The 24,925-nt window shown below is 32.4% G+C and overlaps 1 protein-coding gene across 1 annotated transcript; it reads left to right on the plus strand.

The window, feature by feature from the left end:
* Nucleotides 1-1,162: 1,162 nt before the first annotated feature.
* Smp_080650 (hypothetical protein) lies at nt 1,163-16,779 on the plus strand (the record flags this gene model as incomplete). Its single annotated transcript, XM_018798076.1, has 6 exons — nt 1,163-1,295; nt 5,008-5,095; nt 7,330-7,505; nt 12,953-13,009; nt 13,271-13,379; nt 16,644-16,779. The coding sequence occupies 6 exons, from the start codon at nt 1,163-1,165 to the stop codon at nt 16,777-16,779; spliced, it is 699 nt and encodes a 232-aa protein (XP_018646723.1).
* Between the last annotated feature and the right edge of the window lie 8,146 nt (nt 16,780-24,925).

A 24,925-nucleotide genomic window follows, 5' to 3' on the forward strand; every position in this document is an offset into this window, starting at 1 on the left:
ATCTAATGCAAAGAATTAACGTTATAAGGAAAAAGACAGGCCTTACTTGGTTGCTTGGATATTTGCACACTCTTCACTTGTATTGTTATACCTAACATACGTTCTATTTATGATTTTATGTGAAACATATGCAGTACACAAGCCGACTGGATTATCTTTTATCAAAGTTGATTTTATATCGAATTCAAAAATATGGAGTATCTGAAATAGGATAATTTGGTGCACATGATAAAATTTGCCTGCAGATGTTATGAAGAGTTTGTTGGTTTCTTTTTTAACCCATCAATTTGACCAAACAATTGTATTTACAAGAAGACTGATTTGTTTTTAAATCCTTGCTCATTCAAAGCAAACTTATAACAGACTTGATTTGAATATCTCGTTAGTAAGAAATAACTGATACATCATGAAATTTGAGTATTTAGTTTTCTATAAGTTACCACTAGAAAAACCTTTTGAAAGTGATTTCCGCTTAAACCTGAAATTTTGATTCTTTAACTATAAAAATGTATTGATTCCCTTACAGTAAGGTTAGCATAATCTTCTATGTAACATTCAGTTGGTATTATTTGTTTGAATCTTCCCATTGATGTTTAGGACTGCAATTGATCAGTCTCTTATTGGCATATGTACATACTGTTGTGTTGCCTCGATATAGCCTTAATTCACAAGCATTATAAGCAAAGATGGATAGTGGATAACACGATGGCGTTTGAAGCGAAAAGTACTGGGCTAGAGTCCCAGAGTGAACATCAACTCTCAGATGCAGGTACATCCAGCTGACGAGTCGCAAATAGGATGAAACGGGCGTCCTGAATTCCACTTCTAGCCACTATCCATCTTTACTTATAATGCTTCTATCTAACAGTTATCCTCTTTGAGTGCTAGAAAACAAATCCAATGATAAATATGGTGTTAGTTATGCTTTTTTAAAATGATTCCTAAAATTTTAAAGACATTTTATGGATAAAAGCAAATTCATTTCACTAATTTAACTCGAAATCATAAATGACAATATGTTCTATAATTCAGTTGAAAAGTATTTACGAGCGATATGATTGGATAAAAAAATCAACCAATCAGAATTAAACTACACAAAAAGAAATAATTCACTTTAAATTGTTGAATTTTTAATACTTTAAAACAATTTAATGTATGAAAAATGAAACAACCACTTTCTAATGATTTAGTGGAAGTTTTAAATAAACCAAATAATATGAGAACAGCTATTGAAATAAGGCATATAGCAATATGGTTTAAAGAGAATATTATGGCATTTAAAGATGTTTCTATAGGTATGTTTACTTATATAATTTGATATTATGGTATATAATAAGTTGAAATTGATTTTGATTACTTACAATCATGTTGAAATGTGTAGAGTTACATAAAGAATTGATATTACTTAAATAACTACTGAAAATCAAATGTATTGGACTCTAGGTGACATGGCTCAGAATCGATCACAATGGCGCAGGTGTATATACTCTTTATCTTCCCTTAAACTTTGAGATTAAAATTGCTTCATATCTGTGTTTCCATACTGTATCTTTATATACAACCTTTCTTTTACATATTAACACCACTAAATTAACTACTTTTATGAATTCGGTGTTCATCTTGTTGTGCTAACGAGGTATGGCAACTTGGACCGATGCATAAATGTGCCTGATCCTACGTTGTATCTGACTGACTGACTGAAATGTATTGGACTACTGTTTTAATGTTATATATAGGATTTTGCAACAGTTTATCCCTAAGAAAAATTGGGGATTGGTTCACATTTTTTATCTACAACTGATTAATTATATATGATGTGATCAATAGTCATATGGTCGGGTCTCCTTCTCATCGGTAACAGTGTGATTTAACGTATATAGATCTAATCAATTATTCAATAATTGATACTACTTATTTTAATTTCCGGTTTAGTTTTTGGTTCTGTCAGTAGTCTTCTGCTGATTCATTGGTCAGTAATAATGATTTCAGTATCCTATAGTTCACGAAATGGATATTAGTCTTTTATAGATAAATCAACAATTGGTAAGTTGCACAATAAGTTTAATTGTGTTCGAATGGAGAAGGAACTAACTGGATTGTGTTTAAAAACTCTTGACAGATGATAGCTTGGCTTAAATTGACCAATAACTTCAACCATTAAAATGTAGATCTGTCAGTAAGAGGTTAAGGAGATTGCTAAATTTCATTGGAATTAAGAACCGACCTAAGTTAGACAACTATCGAAAACCTGGAAGCACTAAACGGCTGAAGAAAATAGATCATCGCATAATGTCAAGGATTGACTAAAGTTGGGCATCAACATAGTTGAATCCTAGCCCAGTCATCTGAAAGTTAGGCATTTGCAAGAGAGACCGAGGGTCTTTTGTTTGATTTCCCCGCGTTGAGTCATGGGTAGACTTTGCTGAGAAGTTCCTTCTAGGACGAAACAGTCGTCTAGTGCTTCCAGGTTTCCAGTCACTGTCTAACCTAGGACGCTTCATGACCTCAATGAAATGTAGATTCAATATATAGATTGTTACACTGGATACAATTATTGTTTCATTCCATATAAATTTTAACTAGAAAAATAGAAATAATCAACGTTAACAGAGCAGCAGATTTGTTTAATTCATTCAATTTATCAAGTTGGTTTTTATTAGTTAAATGGTCCCCATAAACCATGGGATACTGAATAGATATTTCATTTAAAGTTTGAATCATTCCTAACAGATACCCACAATCTTAGATAATATTATCGAATTCGCTAACCTTAACGTTTAACAGAGAGCATAGTACAATTAATCTAAACTTAATACATGTATCAATTATCCCTTATGTGAGTAACAATGAATAGTTTTAAAAAGATTTGTTAAAATTTCAGTCAGAAATTGTAACCTGTAAAAATGAGGTAATCATATAACTTGGTGAATTAGTTATATTGTTTTTGGTTATAACAGATTCATCATACAATATTGTAAATTATCTTTATCTACTTTTGTTATTGATTAATTAAAGTCTATGAATGCCCAGTTCAATTTATTTAAACTTCAATTATTGATCAGTGTAATCGAAGTATATTCAGCTTAATGTATTTAAACATAAGTTTATCCTCGTTCTTAGTTTATAATAACCCTTCATCTGTTTGTCTTCTTTACCTTACATTGAACCATTTCAGTTATTGCTCAGTTATATAACATGATTAATAGATTTCAATTATTATCAGAAGGGGTTTTCTTTAGAGATTTTAGTAGTTTTATGGTTGAAATCATGAGTCACTTGAAGCTAGACCACCATGAAAAACCTGGAAGCACTGGAAGGCTGTTTCGTCCTATTTTGGGACTCCTCAGCAGTGCGCATCCACGATCCCGTCTCGCGAAATTCGAACCCAGGACACCGCTGGATGCCGACTCGGTGGTCTAGAGGTTAAACGCTCGCGCGTGAGACTGATAGGTCCTGTATTCGAATCTCGCGAGGCGGAATCGTGGATGTGTACTGCTGAGGAGTTCCACAATAGGACGAGACGGTCATCCAGTGCTTCCAGGTTTTCCATGGTTGTCTAGCTTCAATTGACTCATGACTTCAACCATAAGATTTCAATTGTACCAACTGTAAGGTTGTCATTAACTGAATAATTTGAATGATCATCGTCTAAAATCAGTAATTTACTGAAGTTAAAAATGTGAACTTTTGGTGTTGTATACGTACTACTGATGAGACTTAGACTATAAGATGATACCATTTTCTAGCTTCTATTAGTTCTTCAGATGATGGTAATCTTTGATAAGAACTGTCTTCTAATTTATTTGGTTCTTTTACAAAGTTTATAATAAGGTATATTTCATAAATCAAATATGAAATTGCAGTTCTTTGAAGCATCATGTTTGTTAGATCAGTGTTACAAAATTAACTATTATAAGTAGAAATTGAATTGTCAACGTTTAAAATACTCTTGGTAATTCTGTATTTAGTCGGTTGCATCAATAATCAGCTAATGAAACCAATGTCCAACAATGAAACAAAGTACAAGAGCTGGGGTTATAAAAACAAAGCAGTACAAAAATGAGTTTTAACTATGCTGAGAGTGAAGCTGTTGTTCAGCAATAGAGCTTGAAGGTGACTGCACAATATGGTGAGTTGATTAAGGTTAGAAATGTAAATCACTGGATCCTAACTCAGAAGTCTAACAGTAATATTCTTAAAGTGAGACCTAATGATACTGAGTTCAGTTGCTTCAAGGTCATTCGAATCTACAACTAAGTAGTTCCATATTGGTAGGAAACAATTACCCAATGCCCTCTGGTTTCAATTCAAGTTATCAGTTAAGGTCAACCGGTGCTATAAATCACTTTGAAATTATTGGAGTAACAAGATATGAAGTCATGTCAATATTTCCGTAGAAGGTTGAGTGAAAAATGTTCAGACTAAAGAGAAGGGATGATACTGAAAATTCAAGCTCCTCTGGTAATCAAACATCTATAAAAGTGATTTGCTATCTCTAAACGAGAGCGTAACAAAATTTGCGAGAAAACCTAAAAATGATATAAGTCAAGTCAAATGTATCTCTGTGAACGAGAACGCCAGTGGGAACTATCAATTGTATTTCAACACAAAACTACAAAATCTCTTACTATGGTATGAGAATCATACATTGAATACCTCATTTGCAGATTCATATTACTTTTCCTACACATTCTGTATAATTCTTCCAGTCCATAGTCCTTTTCTATTTTCTCTTCCATTCTTTTCAACTCGATCTTCTTAGCCTTCTGCTACCAGGTTTTCCGCTTCCGATTGGGGTTATGTCTATCGATATAGGAAGCATACACAACAGTATTACTGTTTTACCACTGTCACATCATTTCTCACCGGTGACGTGATATGGTAATAGTTAAACCTAATAGTACGATATTAATTGCATTAGACAGTTGACATATCCTCCAATCGCTTATTTGTTAAATGATTTACAATCATCTTCATTTAATGGTAAACATTTTATTTTATTTTCAGAGATACTCATGAAACTGGTAGCTGAATGTAAAGCGGAATTCAAATATCCTCATGAGATAATAATTCGAGAAGGCGATATTGGTGACTGGTAAACTTTTTTTCCATTACTGGCCTCCATGGCTTTTTTCAGTAATAAGTCGAATTATACTGAATGAACAAAATAATTTCAAAGGAAAGATGGACAGTGGTTAGCAGTGGAATTCAGAGCCCGCTTTTCGTCCTTTATGGGACTCGTCAGCTGGATGTACCTGCATCTCGGAGTTGATGTTCACTTGCACAAGCAAGTGGCTATCAGAACTCAGTAGATGACTGGATAACGCGATGGCGTTTGAAGCGAAAGATACTGGGTTCGAGTCCCAGAGTGAACATCAACTCCCAGGCGCAGGTATATCCAGCTGACGAGTCCCAAATAGGACGGAACGCGCGTCCTGGATTCCACTGCTAGCCACTATCCATCTCTGCTTACAATGCTTGTGAATTAAGGCTTTATTGAGGCACATATGCCAATAAGAGACTGATCAATTGCAGTCCTAAATATCAATGGGAAGATTCAAACAAACAATACCAAGTGAATTCAAAATAATTTCTATTCATATTTGTTAATGTAGTAAGATGAAGTCATATAAAGATCGAATCAAGTTCACTCAGATAAAAGAGGTTATACAGCGTTAACAGGTATGATAATTCTCAATGATTGTATGAAGCTATCAGTAGTGTAGGAATAAATGTATGAAACTTGGTAATGTCATTATATTTATCAACCACAGTACAGTTTGATAAGAAAATGACATTGCCATCTCTATACTTGAAGCAGTCTAACGTGAATATAAAAGGTTTAATAAATACAAGTCAGTTTTTAGTTTTGATATTTCTTCCAAAAACGATTTGCTGAATAAATTTTTGATATGAAACCAAACATTGGAAATATGAATATCAATCTAATTAATACAATACAACTTGCATCTACAAATAATCAGGGAGGATGTTCTGGCAGTTTTTCCTCGGACTGCCTCAATAAATATGCAAAGGAGTACTTTAATCACAAAACATCAGTCTCAGGGAGCAGTAGAAGTATCATAATATTGAAAACCATAATACGTGTAATATGTTTTTATGTTGAATATATCAGAGAATACAATAGAGACTGTGTAATCTGTGAAACACTAATTTTTTTACGATACTGTAGTCCAATTATTGTTTGTAGCATATTGTTCTACATAGCTATAATATTTGTAAGCTCTATGACTGCCAAGCCTAAATAGATTCTGCAATATGTACAGACGCCAAATCATAATTAAATTAATTCAGATTAACTGCTTTTCAACTGTAAACTAAAATGGAAATCTTGTTTAGATGCTAAGTGGTTGGAGGTAGTTGATAGAAAATCCAGGACCTAGGTTTCACGGCAGTTAGGAATCTTCAGCAAGACGTACGTGCAGGCTTGAAGAAATTGACGTTCCTCGTGAAAACCAAACTCAAGTCATGCAGCTTTACAGTCTTCAGTTTTGCCACTGAGCTATGTGGTCAGGGAGTGACTGAGATATTTACATTGATTTACCACTGAGTGGTCGTTTTCTTAGTCCCTATGTGCTGATCGAATTCTGTTGCTTAAGTTGTAATCCTTTCATCAGTTAAGGTGACTCAGAATCACGTGCATTAAGTTCATAAATTGAGTGGTCTGAAAGAGACTGTAGGAAACCCTGAGCCTAGGTTTAATGTTAGTTAACATTTGTCAGTAAGTCATCCGTGTAGTCTTGACGAAACTAGTGCTCCCTGTGGGATTTCAAACCTCATCACTCAATATAATGATCAGAGAAGTTACTACTAAGTTTTGATCTTTTCCTAATTTATGGAAACTATTTATTCACTTTGAATTGAATCTTTGTTAAATAAAACCCCTCGAAATCTTATCAGTTTATTTGTAATGATGAACCATTTTACATGTTCAGTTCCCTTGTGAAGAAATTATAACACTAAGGGCTTTTGAAAATCGCTTATTACTTACTTACTTACGCCTGTTACCCCTCGTGGTAGAACATAGGCCACATACCAGCATTCTCTATTTAACCCTGTCCTAGGCAATTCTTTCCAGTTCTTTCCAGTTGTTATTCATCCTTTCCATATCTGCTTCTATCTCCCGGCGTAATATGTTCTTTGGCCTTCCTCTTTTCCGCCTCCATTCCGGATTCCAAGTTAGGGCTTGCCTCGTGATGCAAAAAATCGCTTATAATGACAACTAATGTGAGCAGTAATTTTTAAACAATTTGATATGCTAACTTATATTCATTGATTTTTTTAAAATTTTAACCATATACTGTTTAGCATGTATGTATTACTCTCTGGTCGTGTATCGGTTCATTATCGTGGAGATCAAAATACTGAAATAAATGAAGAGATACATGAATTAATGAATGTTAAATCCAACAGTTTTATACCTGTTAAACAAAATGTTTCAGACACTGTTAACGAAGAACTCGGGCCTCAAGTCGGTCAACTAGGTAATTAAGTATATATATACTCAGTTTTATTTTCATTTCACTGCTTTACCGTACTCAAATGCTTATTTCTAACATTATTATTATTATTGATAACGGTGGTTTAACGAATAAAGGTTACATATAAGACTTTTGGACCTGGTTTTGTGGAATAAGTGATAACATTAGTCTTCTTGCTGTTACTCTATCTATATCAAAAGTGAATTTGTACCACCAAAAAAGAACAAAAAATCATTGTTGACAAGCCAGTTATTATTCAGTGGTCAGAATAGATATTTCCAGAACTTAAATCTTGAGATGCTGGAATTGCTTCAGGATAATTAGTTGCATACAATCGGAGGATTTGTAGAGATTGTGGAATCTTTGTAATTTAAATCATGAACTGGCCTTACTTAGCCCACCATTGAAAACCTGAAAGCAACGGATACATATTTCACCTTATTATTAGTCACCTCATTAATGAGTATTTAAGACCCCGCGTCTGGTAATCAAATTCAGAACCTTTGGCCTCCCATGAAAATTCCTAACCTGTAGACCACTCACCCAACACAAATCTAATTAATTATACAGCTGTACTTCAGAATCGCAAAATTAAGTAATAAATTGTGTACAGTAGGAACCTACACTGAATTTCTTAACACATAACAGATTGTTCCTAAGTGAAATTGTAATTCTTTCTCTGACTAGTCTTCACTAGTACACAGATAACTTTGCAATCTCTATGGTTATAATTCATTTTATTCCTTTAAAGTTCTTCATCAGTCAATCTGTGAGATTTATACAAACAAGGCATTATTATATCTAAGAGGCCACAGTCACTATTCTGATTGAACACTTAAAGGCAAAAAGCATTTGAATGTTCGTCATATTTTGGCTTATTTCTGTTACATCAAATAATCAAATCGGGTTTGAAACTAAACATGATAGTTAACTAATGGAATCACCATTTAGTGGTAATCATTACTGATCGATTAAAGATGAACTGTCTTACTTACTTTCCAAATCATTTATTAATATGCTAATTTATTATTATTCATATATTTTCGAGCTTAATGCTTAGAACCAAAATTCTGATCAATCAGTAGCACACCGATTAACTCAACGGTGAAGGTGAGTGATACGTGGTAGAAAAAAAACTAGGGAGTATTAGTTCGTTCAAGATTTCAGGTACACCTTCCTGAAGAATCAACATATCATGAGATCTAGGTTGAGCAAGATTTCCTGTTGTCTACCTCTAACAACTACCTTACATTTTGATCAGTCACTATTGGCATGTGAGACTGTTGAATGAACGACTCAATAATCTCTATAATATCAGTTACACACAAAAGTGATTCCTCTTCGATTCACTGTCCGAACAAATACACCAAGTCCACTTTTCAAAATTTAAGACAGTACATAAAAGAAATAATATACTGCAAATTTTTTTAAACCAGTTTACTAATATTCTTAATTCTGGATTATTACAAAACTTTCAAGTGATTTACCTACAGAGGTTTTAGTAAAGGGTTTTCACTGTGTTTCAATTTTGCCATATGTATGTATGTATGTAAATGGTGAATAATTCAACAAGTTACTATGGTTTCTTGTTGTTAAAATGGAAATAAAGATCAAATTACAGGAAAACTTCTTAACAAATTATTACATAGACCATATATATAGTATTATTGTATTCAAAGTATCTTACTACAATATACTCTTTTGATAATACTAACAACTTGATATAATTAAATTTGAGTAGGTTTCCATGTTAGAAAGAAAAATGTAGTTGATGTAACTCTGTTCCAATTTTCTCCTTAATTGTCATTATAAGATCCATTATTGGTGACCATCAATCTAATACAGATAATCTAATGAATCTGTATTAAAATGACATTACACTATAATACTTTCTATACTACTGTAACCAATAACAACCATTAGTTAACACAGAAAAGTAGTATAGTATTGGTATTTATATAATTTAGTGCGTCAGATTGAAATTTAAGAAAGAGAGAATGGTTATTGTATAGTTTGTAAGAAAAAACAAAGGATTGACTTCTCAACAATTGAAGTGTGTACAGTAAGATGTTTCATATAGGTTCTACAGTATGTTTACTACTTTACGTTTATTTTGTTTAAATTTTCATTGGATGTTTCTGAAATAAATAGTTTTCTGACAGTGTTAATTAATATGAATGGATCCACATAATTTTGAGATGGTAAAGAAGATTTGTAGCTCAAGTGGATGATTTTGATGAAGTTTTGTTCTCTGAGGTGGATGGTTTGGTCGTGGAGCTTTCATCGTCCTTCTGAATGACATCATCAGCACAAACCCCGGGTAGAAGTTTGATGATGTTGTTCAGAAGGACGATGAAAGCTCCACGATCAAACCATCCACCTCAGAGAATAAAAGTCCATCAAAATATACATAATTATAAGGAAAGGACTGAATAATCCCATTGTTAAGATTCTTGAATAAATATTTGATCTGTAACAATCGCGAATGTGAACATCAATATAGGAACTCAGGAATATCTAACTACCAAGCCGTAATAGGGTAAAATGTTTATCTTGGATCCTCAGCGAATGATGTTGGCCTTTAAACTGGAGTGTTAATGTAACTATAAACACTATGATAAAAGTGCATCCAGCTGATAAGTCTTTAATAGGATGAAGTGAAGTCTTAAGTTCCCTTGCTAATCGAATCCCATCTATTCTATAGATGGATATAATTTAAGTCTGATCTTCAAATAATCTTTATCGAGTTTCCTTCTGATTATTATTCACTTTTTCTAGTTGATTATTAAATATCTATATTGCTGATAGGTAAATTTCACTTGGGATGATTTACTGTTAACATTTGTAACCTTTAAATCATTACTGCGTGTAGGAGTAAGCAGGAAGGAAGTTAGGGGCGGGCAAAACACGATAGGAAATCACTTCATGAAGACACTCACTGTAAGACTAAGCCATGTGCGTAGATGTAGGCTACTTGGTTAGAAGTCCAAATGAATATCGTAACAATTAGTTAGAGACTTTGAATCAAAAGCATCCTAAATAAAGTTAGGGAGTTCACAATTTGTCTTCCCTTAGATTCTAATTTCCAAATTACTGAAGAGAATCTGTTTTATTTCATCAATTCATATTTTCTTTAAAAGTATCTTCGATCCGTAATCTTTCTGTTGTCATCAATACTGTTACTATTTCTATTATTCTGGGATCTACCTTGACAGTTTCATCTCATTGTGACGTGTTATATCAACTCAAACTTATGTACACATGTGCCGGTTCTACGCCGCGTATAAACAACTGGATGGCTAAGTGACATCAACCAATAAAGTGTATTTGTATCATGAATCGATCTAAGTTAGACATTAACACCGTTGGATGTTGACTCGATGGTCTAGGGATTAAGCATTCGCGCGCGAGGCAAAAAGTCCTGTGTTCTAGTCCAGCATGCGGGATTCTGGATGCTCATTGTTGAGGAGTCCTGTACTAGGAAGAGACAGCCGTCCAGTGATTCCAGGTTTTCAACTATGGTCTAACTTTTATTGACTCATGGATTCAACTTTATAAAGACTTGAAAAAATATGTTGCACCAATAATTTTTCTACATTCAACGTTTTATCGTCTTGCCGATGAAAAATGTTGAAACGAGATATTGTTATCTCATTTTTAGTAAAATCCTAATAATATCACACATATGTTTTACAGTTGTTAGATTTAAAACAACATTCTGTTATATCGTGTGAACTCGTAATATATATGAACGTGCAATTAGAGAGGAGTGAATTTATTGATCGGACGCAAATGATACTTGAAATCGTACGAGCAGTCTTGGGTGCTATTCGGTCCTTCCTATCTGCCTAGCCCAGCCCAGCCCAGAACACAAATAACAGCCTCGGCAATATGAATCATTATTTACAAACACACTGGGTTTTTATACAAACCAAAGTAATCAATAAACTGATTATAACTCAAGAATCGTATGATAATAAGTCACAGGTCAAAATAAAGCTAATGATAAGAGAAATACGAATATGAATAGTTCAGTTACGTAATAATTGTACAATAGGAAATAGGCATATTACATTGATCCATTAATAGACCTAAATGTTACCATTCGTAATTCACCGGGGGATATAACACATTCAAACACTGATTTGTACCGATTACTTTATTTACATAAGTCAGCTTTAATATCAGGTTTTTGTAACTTGAACACTGCTTCAACAAGACTGATAGTTTCAATAGTATATTTAGATAACAAGTACAAAACAAATGCGCTACACAACAGTCCCCTCGAAAAAATACTAAATCCTTGAAAGATATCACTCCTTAAACCAAATGATAAGTAACAATTGCATATATTTGAAACCAGATATTTTTTACATATGCAAAATCATTCTACATTACATTTCCTTTAAAACTAGTTTTTAATGAGCTAGAGAATAACAGAAAAGCAAGGGACGCTGTTTCGCCGTTTCATAATAGTTTGAGACAATTGAAGGCGTTAGTTGTAATTAACTACTCACCATATCTTGATTTTGCACTTGAACTAAATCTTGATAACAGTCTCATGCTTAATATCTTGGTTAATGAAATATCGTATAGTTGAAAGCATGAGTCAGTTGAAGTTAGACTACAATGGAAAACCTGGAAGCACTGGACGGCCAACTCGTCCTATTGTAGGACTACTCAGCCGTGCGCCTCCACGAACATAAAACCTATCAGTCTCGCGCACGAGCACTTAAACACTAGACAACTGAGCCGGCATCCGATGGTGTTAGTGTCTAACTTCAACCAAACCACGAAGTTGAACAACCGTTCACCAATTGTCTTCAGTGAGTTCCTATCTCACAACAGACGTGGTTTGAACTCCACTGGTCACTGCTTCTCACTAGAACTCCAGGAATTATCTCTTGAAGTCAGTCACTAGTGAGCATATGATCAGTATCAGAAGGGGTTTTGTGGAGATTTAGTATTTTCATAGTTGAGACTGGTAGGTCCTGGGTTTGAATCTCGCGAGGTGAGGTCGTGGATGCGCACTTCCAAGGAGTCCCACAATAGGACGAAACGTCCATTCAATGCTCCCAGGTTTTCCTAGGTGGTCTAGCTTAAATTGACTAATGCTTTCAACAATGAAAATACTAAGTCTCCACAAAACCCCTTCTGAAATATCGTATAGTTGAATTCAGGAACATGAAAGTTTAACATCAAGAACTGAATTTCTTTAGATATCCATTGAAAATTAGGAATCAGTGGATAATTGTTTCATTTCCTAAACATTATCTATTCCCATCAGAATATTATTTCATTTCCTTCCACTATAACAACCAGATTTCATAATTTCAGTCATCGTTGCAAATACACAATTCATTCTGTCAATATCCAAGCAAATTGTTTTATTGAATGCATCCATTTATGTATCTATTCTCCCTATAGTCTGTTTTTATTATTTATCCTAGAAGCTGGTTCAGTATTTGGTGAAGTTGCATTAATTGAAGATTGTTTAAGAACTGCAAGTATTTTAGCTTTACCAAATACTATTGAATTCAACCAATATGAACCATCTAATCAACAACACCACCATCAACAACAACAACAACATCAGCAACAGCAGTGGCAACAACAACAACACCACCTATTACCAATAAAACAATCTGTTTGTTTAATCAATATATCAAGAACATTATATAATAATACTGTACGTCAAGCCATTGAAAAAGAATTTTATGAAAGGATAAAATATGTTAAAAATATAATTTATTTTCAACATTTATCAGATAAAATAAAAAAACAAATTGCTATGAGTTTAATTAAACAAACATATGAATATAATCAAATCATTTTAAAACAAAATAGTATATTCAATGGTTTATACTTTATTCAAAGGTAAATCTCTCTCTATATATACATATATGTTATCAGAAGGGGGTTTTTTGTGGAGATTTAGTATTTTCATAGTTGACAGCGTGAGTCAATTGAAGTTAGACCACTATGGAAAACCACAATAGGACGAAACAGCCGTACAGGGCTTCCAGGTTTTCCTTATTGGTCTGTCTTCAATTGAATCACGCCTTCAATTATATATATCTATGAATAAACAGATGTGACGTCTTTGGAAGAAAGAATTCTGAAACTAAAGTGTATAATACAAAAATGATATTCAGTCCGGAAATTGATAAAATGAATTACGTAATACACTTGGTATTGTTTGTTTGAATCTTCCCATTGATGTTTAAGAGACTGAAATTGATCAGTCTCTTATTGGCCATATGTGCATACTGTGCGTATTGTCTCGATATAGCTGTCAGGACTCAGTAGCTGAGTGGATAACAGGATGGCGTTTGAAGCGAAAGATACTGGGTTCGAGCCCCAGAGTGAATATTAACTTCATGATGAAGATATATCCAGCTGACGAGTCCCAAATAGGACGAAACACGCGTCCTGGATTCCACTGCTAGCCACTATCCATCTTTGCTTATAATGAATTATGTAATAGTTTTGTAGAAGATTTGTAAAGTTTACATAAGTTTAGTAGATTAAGTTGGTGATAAACAGATAGATAAATGAATGATTTTTGTGTGTGTAGAAAAACAATTAGTTCAGAGAAGATTGGATACCATAATAAAAACTATAATAAAACAATTGTGATAGTAAGAATAATAATTTTTATCATGACGACGATGATAATTTCAAGTAATTGCTGATGGAAGTTGGAAAATTTACCAAGATAATCATAAACTTTCAGCATAGGATTATGGAGATTGTTGATTTCTTTTTGAAATCAAAAAACGATCAATGTTAGAACACCACTGAAAACACAGAAGCACTGGAAAGCTATTTCGTTCCACTATGGAACCTTTTCAGCAGTGCCGAAACATGACTCCGCACACGTAACCCATATCCAGGGTCTTCAGTATCGCACACGAACGCTTAGCCTCTAGACTACTGATACCGGGTCCGACGGTGTTAATGTCTAACTTTGATCAGCCTACGATATTGCACGACCATCTTCGATTCCCTTCACTGGGCAACTGCCTCACACCCGTGATGATCAAACTTGTACACCACTGGATACAGACTCAGCATTCTAGAGATTAAGAGTTCGCGTGCGAGACTGAAGGCTTCGGATTTCAGAATCGCTTGCTGCATCATAGATGCTCATCGCACAGGAGTCCTTTACTAGGATGAAACATTCATCCAGTGCTTCCAGATTTTCAAAGGTATTCTAACTTTGATCGGTATAAGATTTCATTATAATGCTAAGCTGATTACTGTCTATTTCTGGGTATATAAATCTGACTTGAACTTTCTTAATTGCTATTGCTGCGATCGACTGAAAAGAAGCTGCATTATTTCGTCCGTTAGTAATTTTTAAATACTTAGGAAAGTCAATTTATTACCGAACTATTTCACTGTTTAAAGCCATTGCACATATCAGTCTTAAGTTTTTTTTGAACTTCATCTTCATGATATATATATATATATATATATATTAACTGACCTTACACAATTATCTAAAACCAAGAAGCACTGAACAGTTGTTTCGTCTCTATGTGGGTTCCCTCATCAGTATCTGTCCCAAAACCCCTAGGATTGAAAATATTATTACTGTCAATTATTATTATTATTATCAAGTTGAATGAAATAGGGAGTAAATAGGTTGCGTGCCCATATATGTTTACAAATACACATTTTTAACTCGTTACCTGTAAACAGATCAGTTTTATCTTCTATTGCATCTGCCATAGTTCTACAGAGCATTGATGACGTTGATGGAAAGTGTTTGACATTCATTCAATTTTATAGTAAATATTATTTAATTACTAATCCTTACTTTTAAAAGCTCTAAATGCATTATCCAAAAGACAATATATCGCGAAGCTTGTTTATTAAGCTTCATACAACAAATATATTATAGTTTAAACAGAAACAATCAGCTCATCATTTGCGTTCAGAATTCCTGGAGCATCACATATTCAAATAAACATAGTCTGTTCAATAAATCTTCCCAGGAAACACGAGAAATTTTGAGGGTTATATAAAAAGATAATAAAAAGTAACTTTCAAAATAGATAAAAAGTTTCAGAAGGGGTTTTTGTGGAGATTTCAGTAATTTTATAGTTGAAACCATGAATCAAATGATAGTATCTACACTTTACGCAATCAAAGGTATATCAAACTTTTCTCCTTCAAAATCTTAGTTATCTTTTAATTTCCTTAATTCTTAAATACCTCGTGAACAGGATTTTCCCAAAATCAATTGTTTAGCAATTATTTAGACTGTAAGTCAGCGATTGTGGAAAGCACGTGAAACTATATATGTCCAATGTTTTGATTGATGTAAGATGTTAACTGTCATTCTGGCTTCTAATCATCTTTAGAGACATCATAGTTCTAAGCGAAACTTTTTATAGTTCAACTCATGAGTCAATTGAAGCTAGATCACTATGGAGAACCTGGAAGCACTGGTTAAGCACTCGCGCGCAAGACTGTCTAGTCTTTTCTGACGACTAAAAACCTCAATGGGTAAATCAAAGACATCTTCTTACTAATTATTTTACAAATTGGTCCTAAAATGAGTTACATTTTGGGGTGGTTGAAATCATACTAAATGATTTGATGACATCCGGTTTCCCTATGACCGTGGCTGAAGTTTTTTGTTATTACCAAGTGTCACATCTGTGAAAACATGAATCAAATTTTCCCTTAATATTTTGACTTTAAGGATAGCAAATAATGTGGTACATGAATACTTTGGTAGGACAAATGCTTCACAAACACTAAATCTGGCTTTCTAAAAATGATTCAATCAAGAAAGCGACCCCATCAAATCCGTCAGAAAAAAATTAGGAATGAAGGATTTCAGGATTTAAGGATAAGATGTACAGCTTAGGATTTGGGGTTATATTATGATCAGGATGCAGAACGTATGGTTACAATTATAATCAAGTTTTATGTTTTAAGTTTATGACTTGGTATAGGGATCCTATTTTATTATGAGTCTGCATGTTCAGTTGTCCGAAACTTCATAGTGACCTTGACGCAACTTGTTAGCCCTTATAAATCACCTTTATCTGGTGAAAAAAATAACATTTTATACAGTTTTTCTTGATCACTATTTGTTTAAATTTCTTATATTTCCATCCGAAGAGGTGAACTCCGAATAGAACTTCATGTTAAAAATTTTCAAGATTCTACGACTTACCGAAATAATTCTAGATCTGTTAAATATGATCTACCATTGATAAATGGATCTAATCCAAATACACCTGAGAAAACAGGTTAGTCCTAATTCTTTACACTGCAAAATCAATTCATTGACTGAAAATTAATATTCTGTTGTTTAATAAATGTGTCTCTCCACTGCATTTATTCATATTTTGAATAGAAATGATTATCATCCAATATACTTGGTATGTAATTATGGCTGTGATTATGCCCGGTACACTACAAAGCGATATGCATCATAACGGTGTCCGAACCACTAACAAAAACCAAATTACCAGTATAAATCACTGAAATAAACAGATATGGAAATACAGAGCAACAGATATCCAACAACTTATAACGAAAAGAACAGATTGTACTGTCAATGTACAAATCCACAATCCATAATAACTACAACTGCTCCCTCATGAGATATTCTTCTTATCTCAGTAAGCGTATGAGAAGCGTATAGGAAAAAACACCTAGCTTGTAACTGGAAGCTGTTAGTGTTATATCTAGAGCTTTGATTCTTACTATGCCGCGTACTACTAGACTGCTTGAACGATCGAACCCTCAACGTCGCAAGAGAGAAGACAGAAGACTAGTAAGTAGGAAGTTTATTCCCCAAAACAGTGTCAAAATATAGTACAGAAATCTCATGTATTTATAGTTTTTGACTGAGATTAAATCATCATTTTGGATAACCAATAGGCACATAGGGGGTCATTCTTATCCATCCAATAGGGAAGCCACACGTCGACGTTCTAGAATATTCCCCTGGAAGTGATTGGATGGAATGTCTTCGGCTCTTTCTTGGCTTCTTGAAGCTTCCTAGAGTTTACCAATGAGCCGTCCTTACAGTTAGTGTTTAGAGATAAAGCAACAGTTCTCTCCATACATTTTAATCAAATTGAAATCAAGATGAAAAAGTAGATAAATGAATGATGTATACTGATCGGTGTAATGGTACAATAAATCATTCAAGAAGATTATTCAGATCAACTGGTTCTAACAATCAAAAACTAAAGTAAAAACATTTCGCTTTGGAAAACTGTTTAAATTTTGATTTATTCAATTCTTATTAGAAATTACGATAATCCGAAGGAAGTTTCGTGGATTGATTGAAATTAAGCATTAACACCGTTGGATGCCAGTTCAGTGGTTCTACATTCTAAGCAATTAAATCAAAGATTTATCCGAATTTGTGTTTGTTTATGAAAATTGAAGTATCCAGAAAAATCGGAATTATTTACATATAAAGTTATTTCGTTTAGATTTCATATTCTCAATAAACTTATTATATTACTTAGAAGTAATTTTTATATGTGTTGAGATACCTTACAAACAGTTAATGATTTTATAAGCCAAGATGGATAGTGACTAGCAGTGGAATCCAGGACGCGTGTTTCGTCCTATTTGGGACTCGTAAGCTGGATGTACCCGCATCACAGAGTTGATGTTGACTCTGGGACTCGAACCCAGTATCTTTCGCTTCAAACGCCATCGCGTTATGCACTGAGCTATTGTTATCCACTATCGATCTTTGCTTATAATGCTTGTGAATTAAGTCTATATCGAGACAATACTAACAGTATTGCACATATGCCAATAAGAGACTGATCAGTTCCAGTATTAAAAATCAATGGGAAGATTCAACCAGACAATACCAAATGAAGTTAATGATTTTATTAAGGAGATCAGTGAATATTACGGTGAAATTCATGGGAAAAAGAACCATTTCAAACCGAGACTACGAAATTTCAACATTAGCATACATAAATATTCCTGAAACTGTAAAGATGTATTACAGTTAACAGAAATTGAGAGAAAAAATTGTATCATACTGTAGCTGATATATTTTAAATGGCAACTTTGTTAATTTCTTCAGAAGGCATCAAACAACTATTAGACTTTAAGATAGTATCTATGGATGCAATTTATTAATGTCCAGAATTTAATGTCATTTGAATTTACTCATATCGAAAGTGTAATCTACAGGTAACATGAAATAGTAACTAGTTTGAAATGAAGTTATAAAAGACTTTTTATATTTCCCATTAAAAGCAGAAAATCTGTGTGTGTAGCACCCATTACTAACTTACTTTCTGCTATTTAAGATTTAAGTTATTACGATATAATAAGGTGGTGATAAATCCAACGTTTAAATTAACAAAGAGAGTTTATTAACTGTTTTGCAGGTGAAATTTTAATCATTCTATATAGTATTTATTTCCTTGTGAATCACTTTATTATATCCGCATTCCCATTGTTATTTCTAGAGTTGCCTCTGCTTTGTACATATCAGCTTTGTTGTTCTGTTATATTATTTTTTTTGCTTGGAAATGGGAACCAATACAACTCCCACAAAAGCAAAGTATTAAAAGAGAGACTAGTGGAAATAAAGATTAATAAAGTTTCTAAAATCACCTCCTCAAAACAAGTCGTCCAAACTCATCTTTTATCTGTTATAACGTGTGCGTGTCCAGTTATTATATAAACGTTATGAGACCACCAATTAGAGAGCAGTGATTTATCGATCGCCCAATGATACACAAAAGCCCTATGAGCAGTCTTGAGCACAACTCAGTCCTGCTCTCTGCCTAGCCTAGTAAGTTAAGACCAGAACACCAATAACAGCCTCTGCAATATGAATAATTATTCACAAACATACTGGGTTTATATGTCAAACAAACAGACCACATTGTACCATAAAATAGAAAATAATATTTATACAAGATTTGGTCAAATGTGGCTGTGAATGTGGGGAACAGTAATTAACGGACTAGGGATAACTCAAGAATGGTGAATCGTATAATAATAGTCTATAGTTCAAAATAAAGCTCATAATAAAAGAGACACGAATATGAATAGTTTAGTTACTTAACAATTATACAATAGGAAATAGACATATCATATTGGTTTATAGATAATCCTCAGAGTTACCATTCATAATTCTCCACGGGATACAACACCTCCCCTTTTTTGAGAGATCCGGAGTTGATATCCGGATACACTCGCTTATATACTGATTTTACAAATACACTTGATGATTAGTAATTAAATATCATATAAATAAAATGATACAATGAGTTACGGTAAAAAAAACACAAATTTCACTTAGAATAAGATAAAGAATATAACTATCACAGTAGGTATCAGTTCACACTTATTATATTGAACGTAAATTCACATTTCTTCAATATAAACGTATTGACTTGAAATAAAAGTACAATGAAAATAAAACTATTGTCATAAAATTTTAAATCAAATCAATGAAAACATGAAATCATCTACTTAACTCTACTTATTATGAAGACGATAAAATGTGGAACAAATAACTAGTTGGAAAAGTGTTACTACTAATATCTTGATGGAACATTTAAAACAATGATAAAACAAGCTTTATAAGCAAAGTTGAATACTGGCTAGTACTGGAATCCAGGACGCATGTTTCGTCCCATACGGGACTCGTCAGCTGGATGTACCTGTATCTCACAGTTGCTGTTCACTCTGAAACTCGAACCCAGTACCGTTCTGTTCAAACGTCCTTACATTATCCAATTAGCTACTGAGTCCTGATAGCCACCTGCTTGTACAAATGAGGTGAAGTCTAAATTCACTTGATATTGCTTACTTGTATCTTCTCATTGTTATTTAAGACTGCAATTGTACAGTCTGTTCTTGGCAAATATGCATCCTATGCGTATTGCCTCGATATTGCTTGAAGTCACAAGCTTTATAAGCAAAAATGGATGATAAAACAGATCAAATAAGATTACTATAGATTTACATTTACCTTTTTAATACATTTTTGTTTGTATATTTATTAAATTCAATATTGTATGTTTCTGCATTTTATCATTTTAGGTTCATTATGTATTGGTGATTTAGAATTTTTATTTAAATATCCAAAATATTTATTTACTATTATATCAAATACATCTAATACAATAATATATTATATGAATATAAAAAATGCACAAAGATATATATTGAGTTACCATACAAAATATAATAATAATTATTATAATTATCAATCATTTATGTCATTTTTAACACTATATCAATTTATTAATTTAATACAATTAAGATTAATTAATTTAATGAATTATATACCGAATAATTTAAAAATTAATTTGTTAAATTCATTTAATAATTTATTAAATGAAAAATTAAATAATTATGAAAAATATCTAAAATTTATTAAATTTAAAAATTTTAAAAATAATTTAAATTTAATAAAATTAAAACAATTTCCTATTAATAATAATAATAAAAATTATTATTTAAATGAAAATATTATTATTAATAAAAATAATAATAAAAATAATGATATTAATAAATTATTCAATAAAAATAATCAATTAAATGAATCAATTAAAAAAATAAAAAAACAAAAACATTTTTTTAATTTTTCTAATAAAATCAATAATCTTTCATTTGATTTATTGATTACATCAGAAAATAATTTTAAAAAATTGAGTCAAAATTTATTGATTAATAATAATAATAATTTACAATTAAATCGATTAAATCAATTCATTAATGATAATGAATTAAAAGAAATAATTCATTCAAATTTACCATATCATTATAAATTAAATGCTGGATATTTATTAGAACAATTAAATAATGAAAATTTACAAATAAAAATACAAAATTTTATTAAAAATTTAAATGAATTTAATAGAAATCAATTAAAGGAAAATATTGAATATTTAAATTATTATACAATTATTCCTAAACAGGTAATTTTAATGATTTATCAATAATCAATATATGACATTTTTATGATTATATTTCATTATGTTTAGATAGATGATTACCTCATTAAACTGATTATAACTTTTGACTAGAATTAGAGAAATTTCCTTTCGAATTAGAACATTGATGAGCACATAATAACTACCAGTATAAGTTTGTGGAGCGTCAGAAGGAGGGACTTATCAAATAGAGTCATCAATATTTACAAAGAGGAATTTTAATTGTTTTTGAAGTTTATTATGAGGTTACTGATTATTAACAAGTAGTGTAATACCTCAAATCATTATCCATCAAAACGATGTTGTACCTGGTTTACTTTAAATTGAGATGATTTACAGTAATGTAATGATGATTATACAAGTAAGACAAGTGAGAAACTAAGTGTTAGTAAAACCGATCAATGAATTCTGACGAACCAGAAACTTGGAAGTCACCTAATTGTCTTTATATGTGATGAAAATCCCTTAACAACCACTAGAATTCCAGGAATTTCCTCTCGAATTATATCACTGATGAACACATGATAACTGTTAGTATGAGTTTGTGGAGAATAATAATCTTGATATTGTAAATAGATTTTGTATAAATAATGAATATATGACTATCTTCTTTAGATTGTTGTGTCTATAAATCATCTGTTTTACCCTGACGTAACAGATAAAATAGTGTCTATTTCAAAAATGGAACTTACATGAACATGATAGCTTCAGTAAACTGGTTTATATCTTACCGGCAAGTTATGTTGACAATTTTAGGCATAGAGGAGACTTTATATCACCAAGTTACTATCATGATTAGTACTTTATTGGTTTTAGAATCAATCATCTTTATAAACAGTGTTATCTAATATTTTCACTTCCATTGATAATTGTTAAGGGATTTTGATCAAATATAAAGACAATTAGGTGGCTTCTAAATTTCTGATTAGTCAGAATTCATCGATCAATTTTATCAACACTTAGTTTCCCACTTCTCTTAGTTGTAAAAACATCATTACATTACTGTAAATCATCTCAATTTGAAGTGAACCAGGTACAACTGATCATGACTTCTTACTAGAATTCCAGGAATTTCCTCTCGAATTACATCACTGATGAACATATGATAACTGTTAGTATGAGTTTGTGGAGAATAACAATCTTGATACTGCAAATAGATTATGTGATGTGTAGGTGAGAGTCATAATGATTGGTTGTTTTCCTGAGTCAGACATGTAGATAGTGTGACAGGTGTTATATGTGTTATATATTCCCCAATCCTTATTATGATTGATTATCTGTTCCTTGTTGTTGGATTGTGTCGGATTTTGGTGTGGAAATATATTGACGTTCTGGTCAGGTTAATCTCGTGTTCTTGATCTGAGTTGTGTTGAAGTCCTGTAGAATAGATACTGCGTGGTAATCTAGTGTCGATATTCGTCTAAGGTAAATTAACGTCTCACACACAAGTTAAAAGTAAAAGGACTGTTCTCACAAGAAACCCTAGAATTATAACAAGTATCCTACCTTTATAACATTATGTATAAATAATGAATCGATGAGTATCTTCTTTAGATTGTTGTGTCTATAAATTGAAGAAATCAGTGAATTATAAATTCATACAATATAGAGTATCTATCTCTTGGGAAAAAAAGGTATCAACTTCTGCCGACAGTTTTTCCAAAGAAAAAGAAAACTTTGTAACACATATAATTAAATAAATATCTGCAAAGGGATTATCATAGTTTACTGTACGGGGAGTGATTTCAAAACAATTCTCTTTTAACATTAAATAATGTAGATTTCTCCTGAAAGAATATATATATATATATATCCGTATCTAAGAATGGAACTATGAAAGGCTGACACCTACCACTTCTAAGCAACATAATAAAACACAGTTTCGTCCATAGATAGGGAGAGATAGATTGATATACTCTATATTTATAAGTCTATCTAACTATACAGGTTGTTTAAAACTTTGTGTACATGCTAAGTTTCATCAAACATGCGGCTATTCAATCTTATTCCTTAGTTTAATTGTTTTGATGTATCGGTTGGATAAATAAATGTTTCAAATATGACACAAGCAATATGACAGTATAACTTATGTAACATGGTGAAGCGTAGTAGGCCCTTCTGGAGAAAAGTGCTACATCGAAGCACGGCACAACTACCGTGGCTGTTTTTGCATTGCTTAGGCAGAATCATTACATCATTCTTTTATTTTTTGGGCAGACTCATACTTTCTTTCTTTTTGAACCAACAATAATTATGTTATGATTCTTTGTAGCAATCGTAATCATTTGTGAGTATATGTAGAGTTGATGGTTAGGCCGATCTCCACCATCCGGGTCATCGCTCACATTAGTTCATGGAAACAATCCCATGATCAAGGAGGCACGACGAGGACGTGTGAGTCGGGTTTTACCTCCCAGTATAACTTATGGGACTATCATAAATAGGATTATTAGGAATAACAAACTTTTATAGAATTATTAAATGCTTGCAGTGATACATTTCATAATCGCTTAATTCTAAGCTTTCGTTTGATTCAGAAACTATTGTCATATTGTTTATTATTTAACATTTTTCATAAATTAATCATTTCCCAATTACTCTAGTCTAGTATCATATGTGAAAGAGTCATGCATATGTTATAATTTTATAGTTGCGTTACTGTTTAGTCAGGCAGTTCAAGTATATGATTATATTAGTTATGAGTCGTAATTAACTGAGTACAACGTGAACTGATCGGCTTTCTATCTTCTCCTCCTGATTGGACTCCGAGTTATAAGGAAGTTGAGGTTAAATGAGCGTTAAACTCTTCGTTGTTATTCATTGGCTGTGTGAAGTGAAAATTGGAAGGTCATCAGTCAAACCGGCAACGTACATGAATGAATCAATAATCGCACATTATAGCCCGTTCACTCTGGTCCCAATACAAACTAATCATCTGTTTTACTCTGACATTACAGATAAAATAGTGTCTATTTCAAAAATGGAACCTACATGAACATAATAGCTTCGGTAAACTGGTTGATATCCTATGGCAAGTTATGTTGGTATTTTTAGGCATAGAGGAGACTTTATATTACCAAGTTACCACCTTGATAAGTATTTTATTGATCCTCAAATCGTTCATCTTTGTCAACAGTGTTATTTGATTAATTGGTCTACTGCTTATTCAACACTTTATGGGCAACTAATATTCTCACTTCTATTGATCATTGTTAAGGGATTTTCATCATATATAAAGACAATTAGTTGACTTCTAAATTTCTGGTTGGTCAGAATTGATCGATCGACTTTACCAACACTTAGTTTCTCACTTGTCTTATTTATAAAATCATGATTACATTACTGCAAATCATCTCAATGTGAAGTAAGCCAGGTACAACATCGTTTTGACAGATAATATACTTCTACGTGTTTTATACTACTTGTTAATAATCAGTAACCTCATAATAAACTTTAAAAAAA

The sequence above is a fragment of the Schistosoma mansoni genome, assembly GCF_000237925.1.
Source record: "Schistosoma mansoni, WGS project CABG00000000 data, supercontig 0156, strain Puerto Rico, whole genome shotgun sequence".
NCBI classification, from domain to species: Eukaryota; Metazoa; Platyhelminthes; class Trematoda; order Strigeidida; family Schistosomatidae; genus Schistosoma; species Schistosoma mansoni.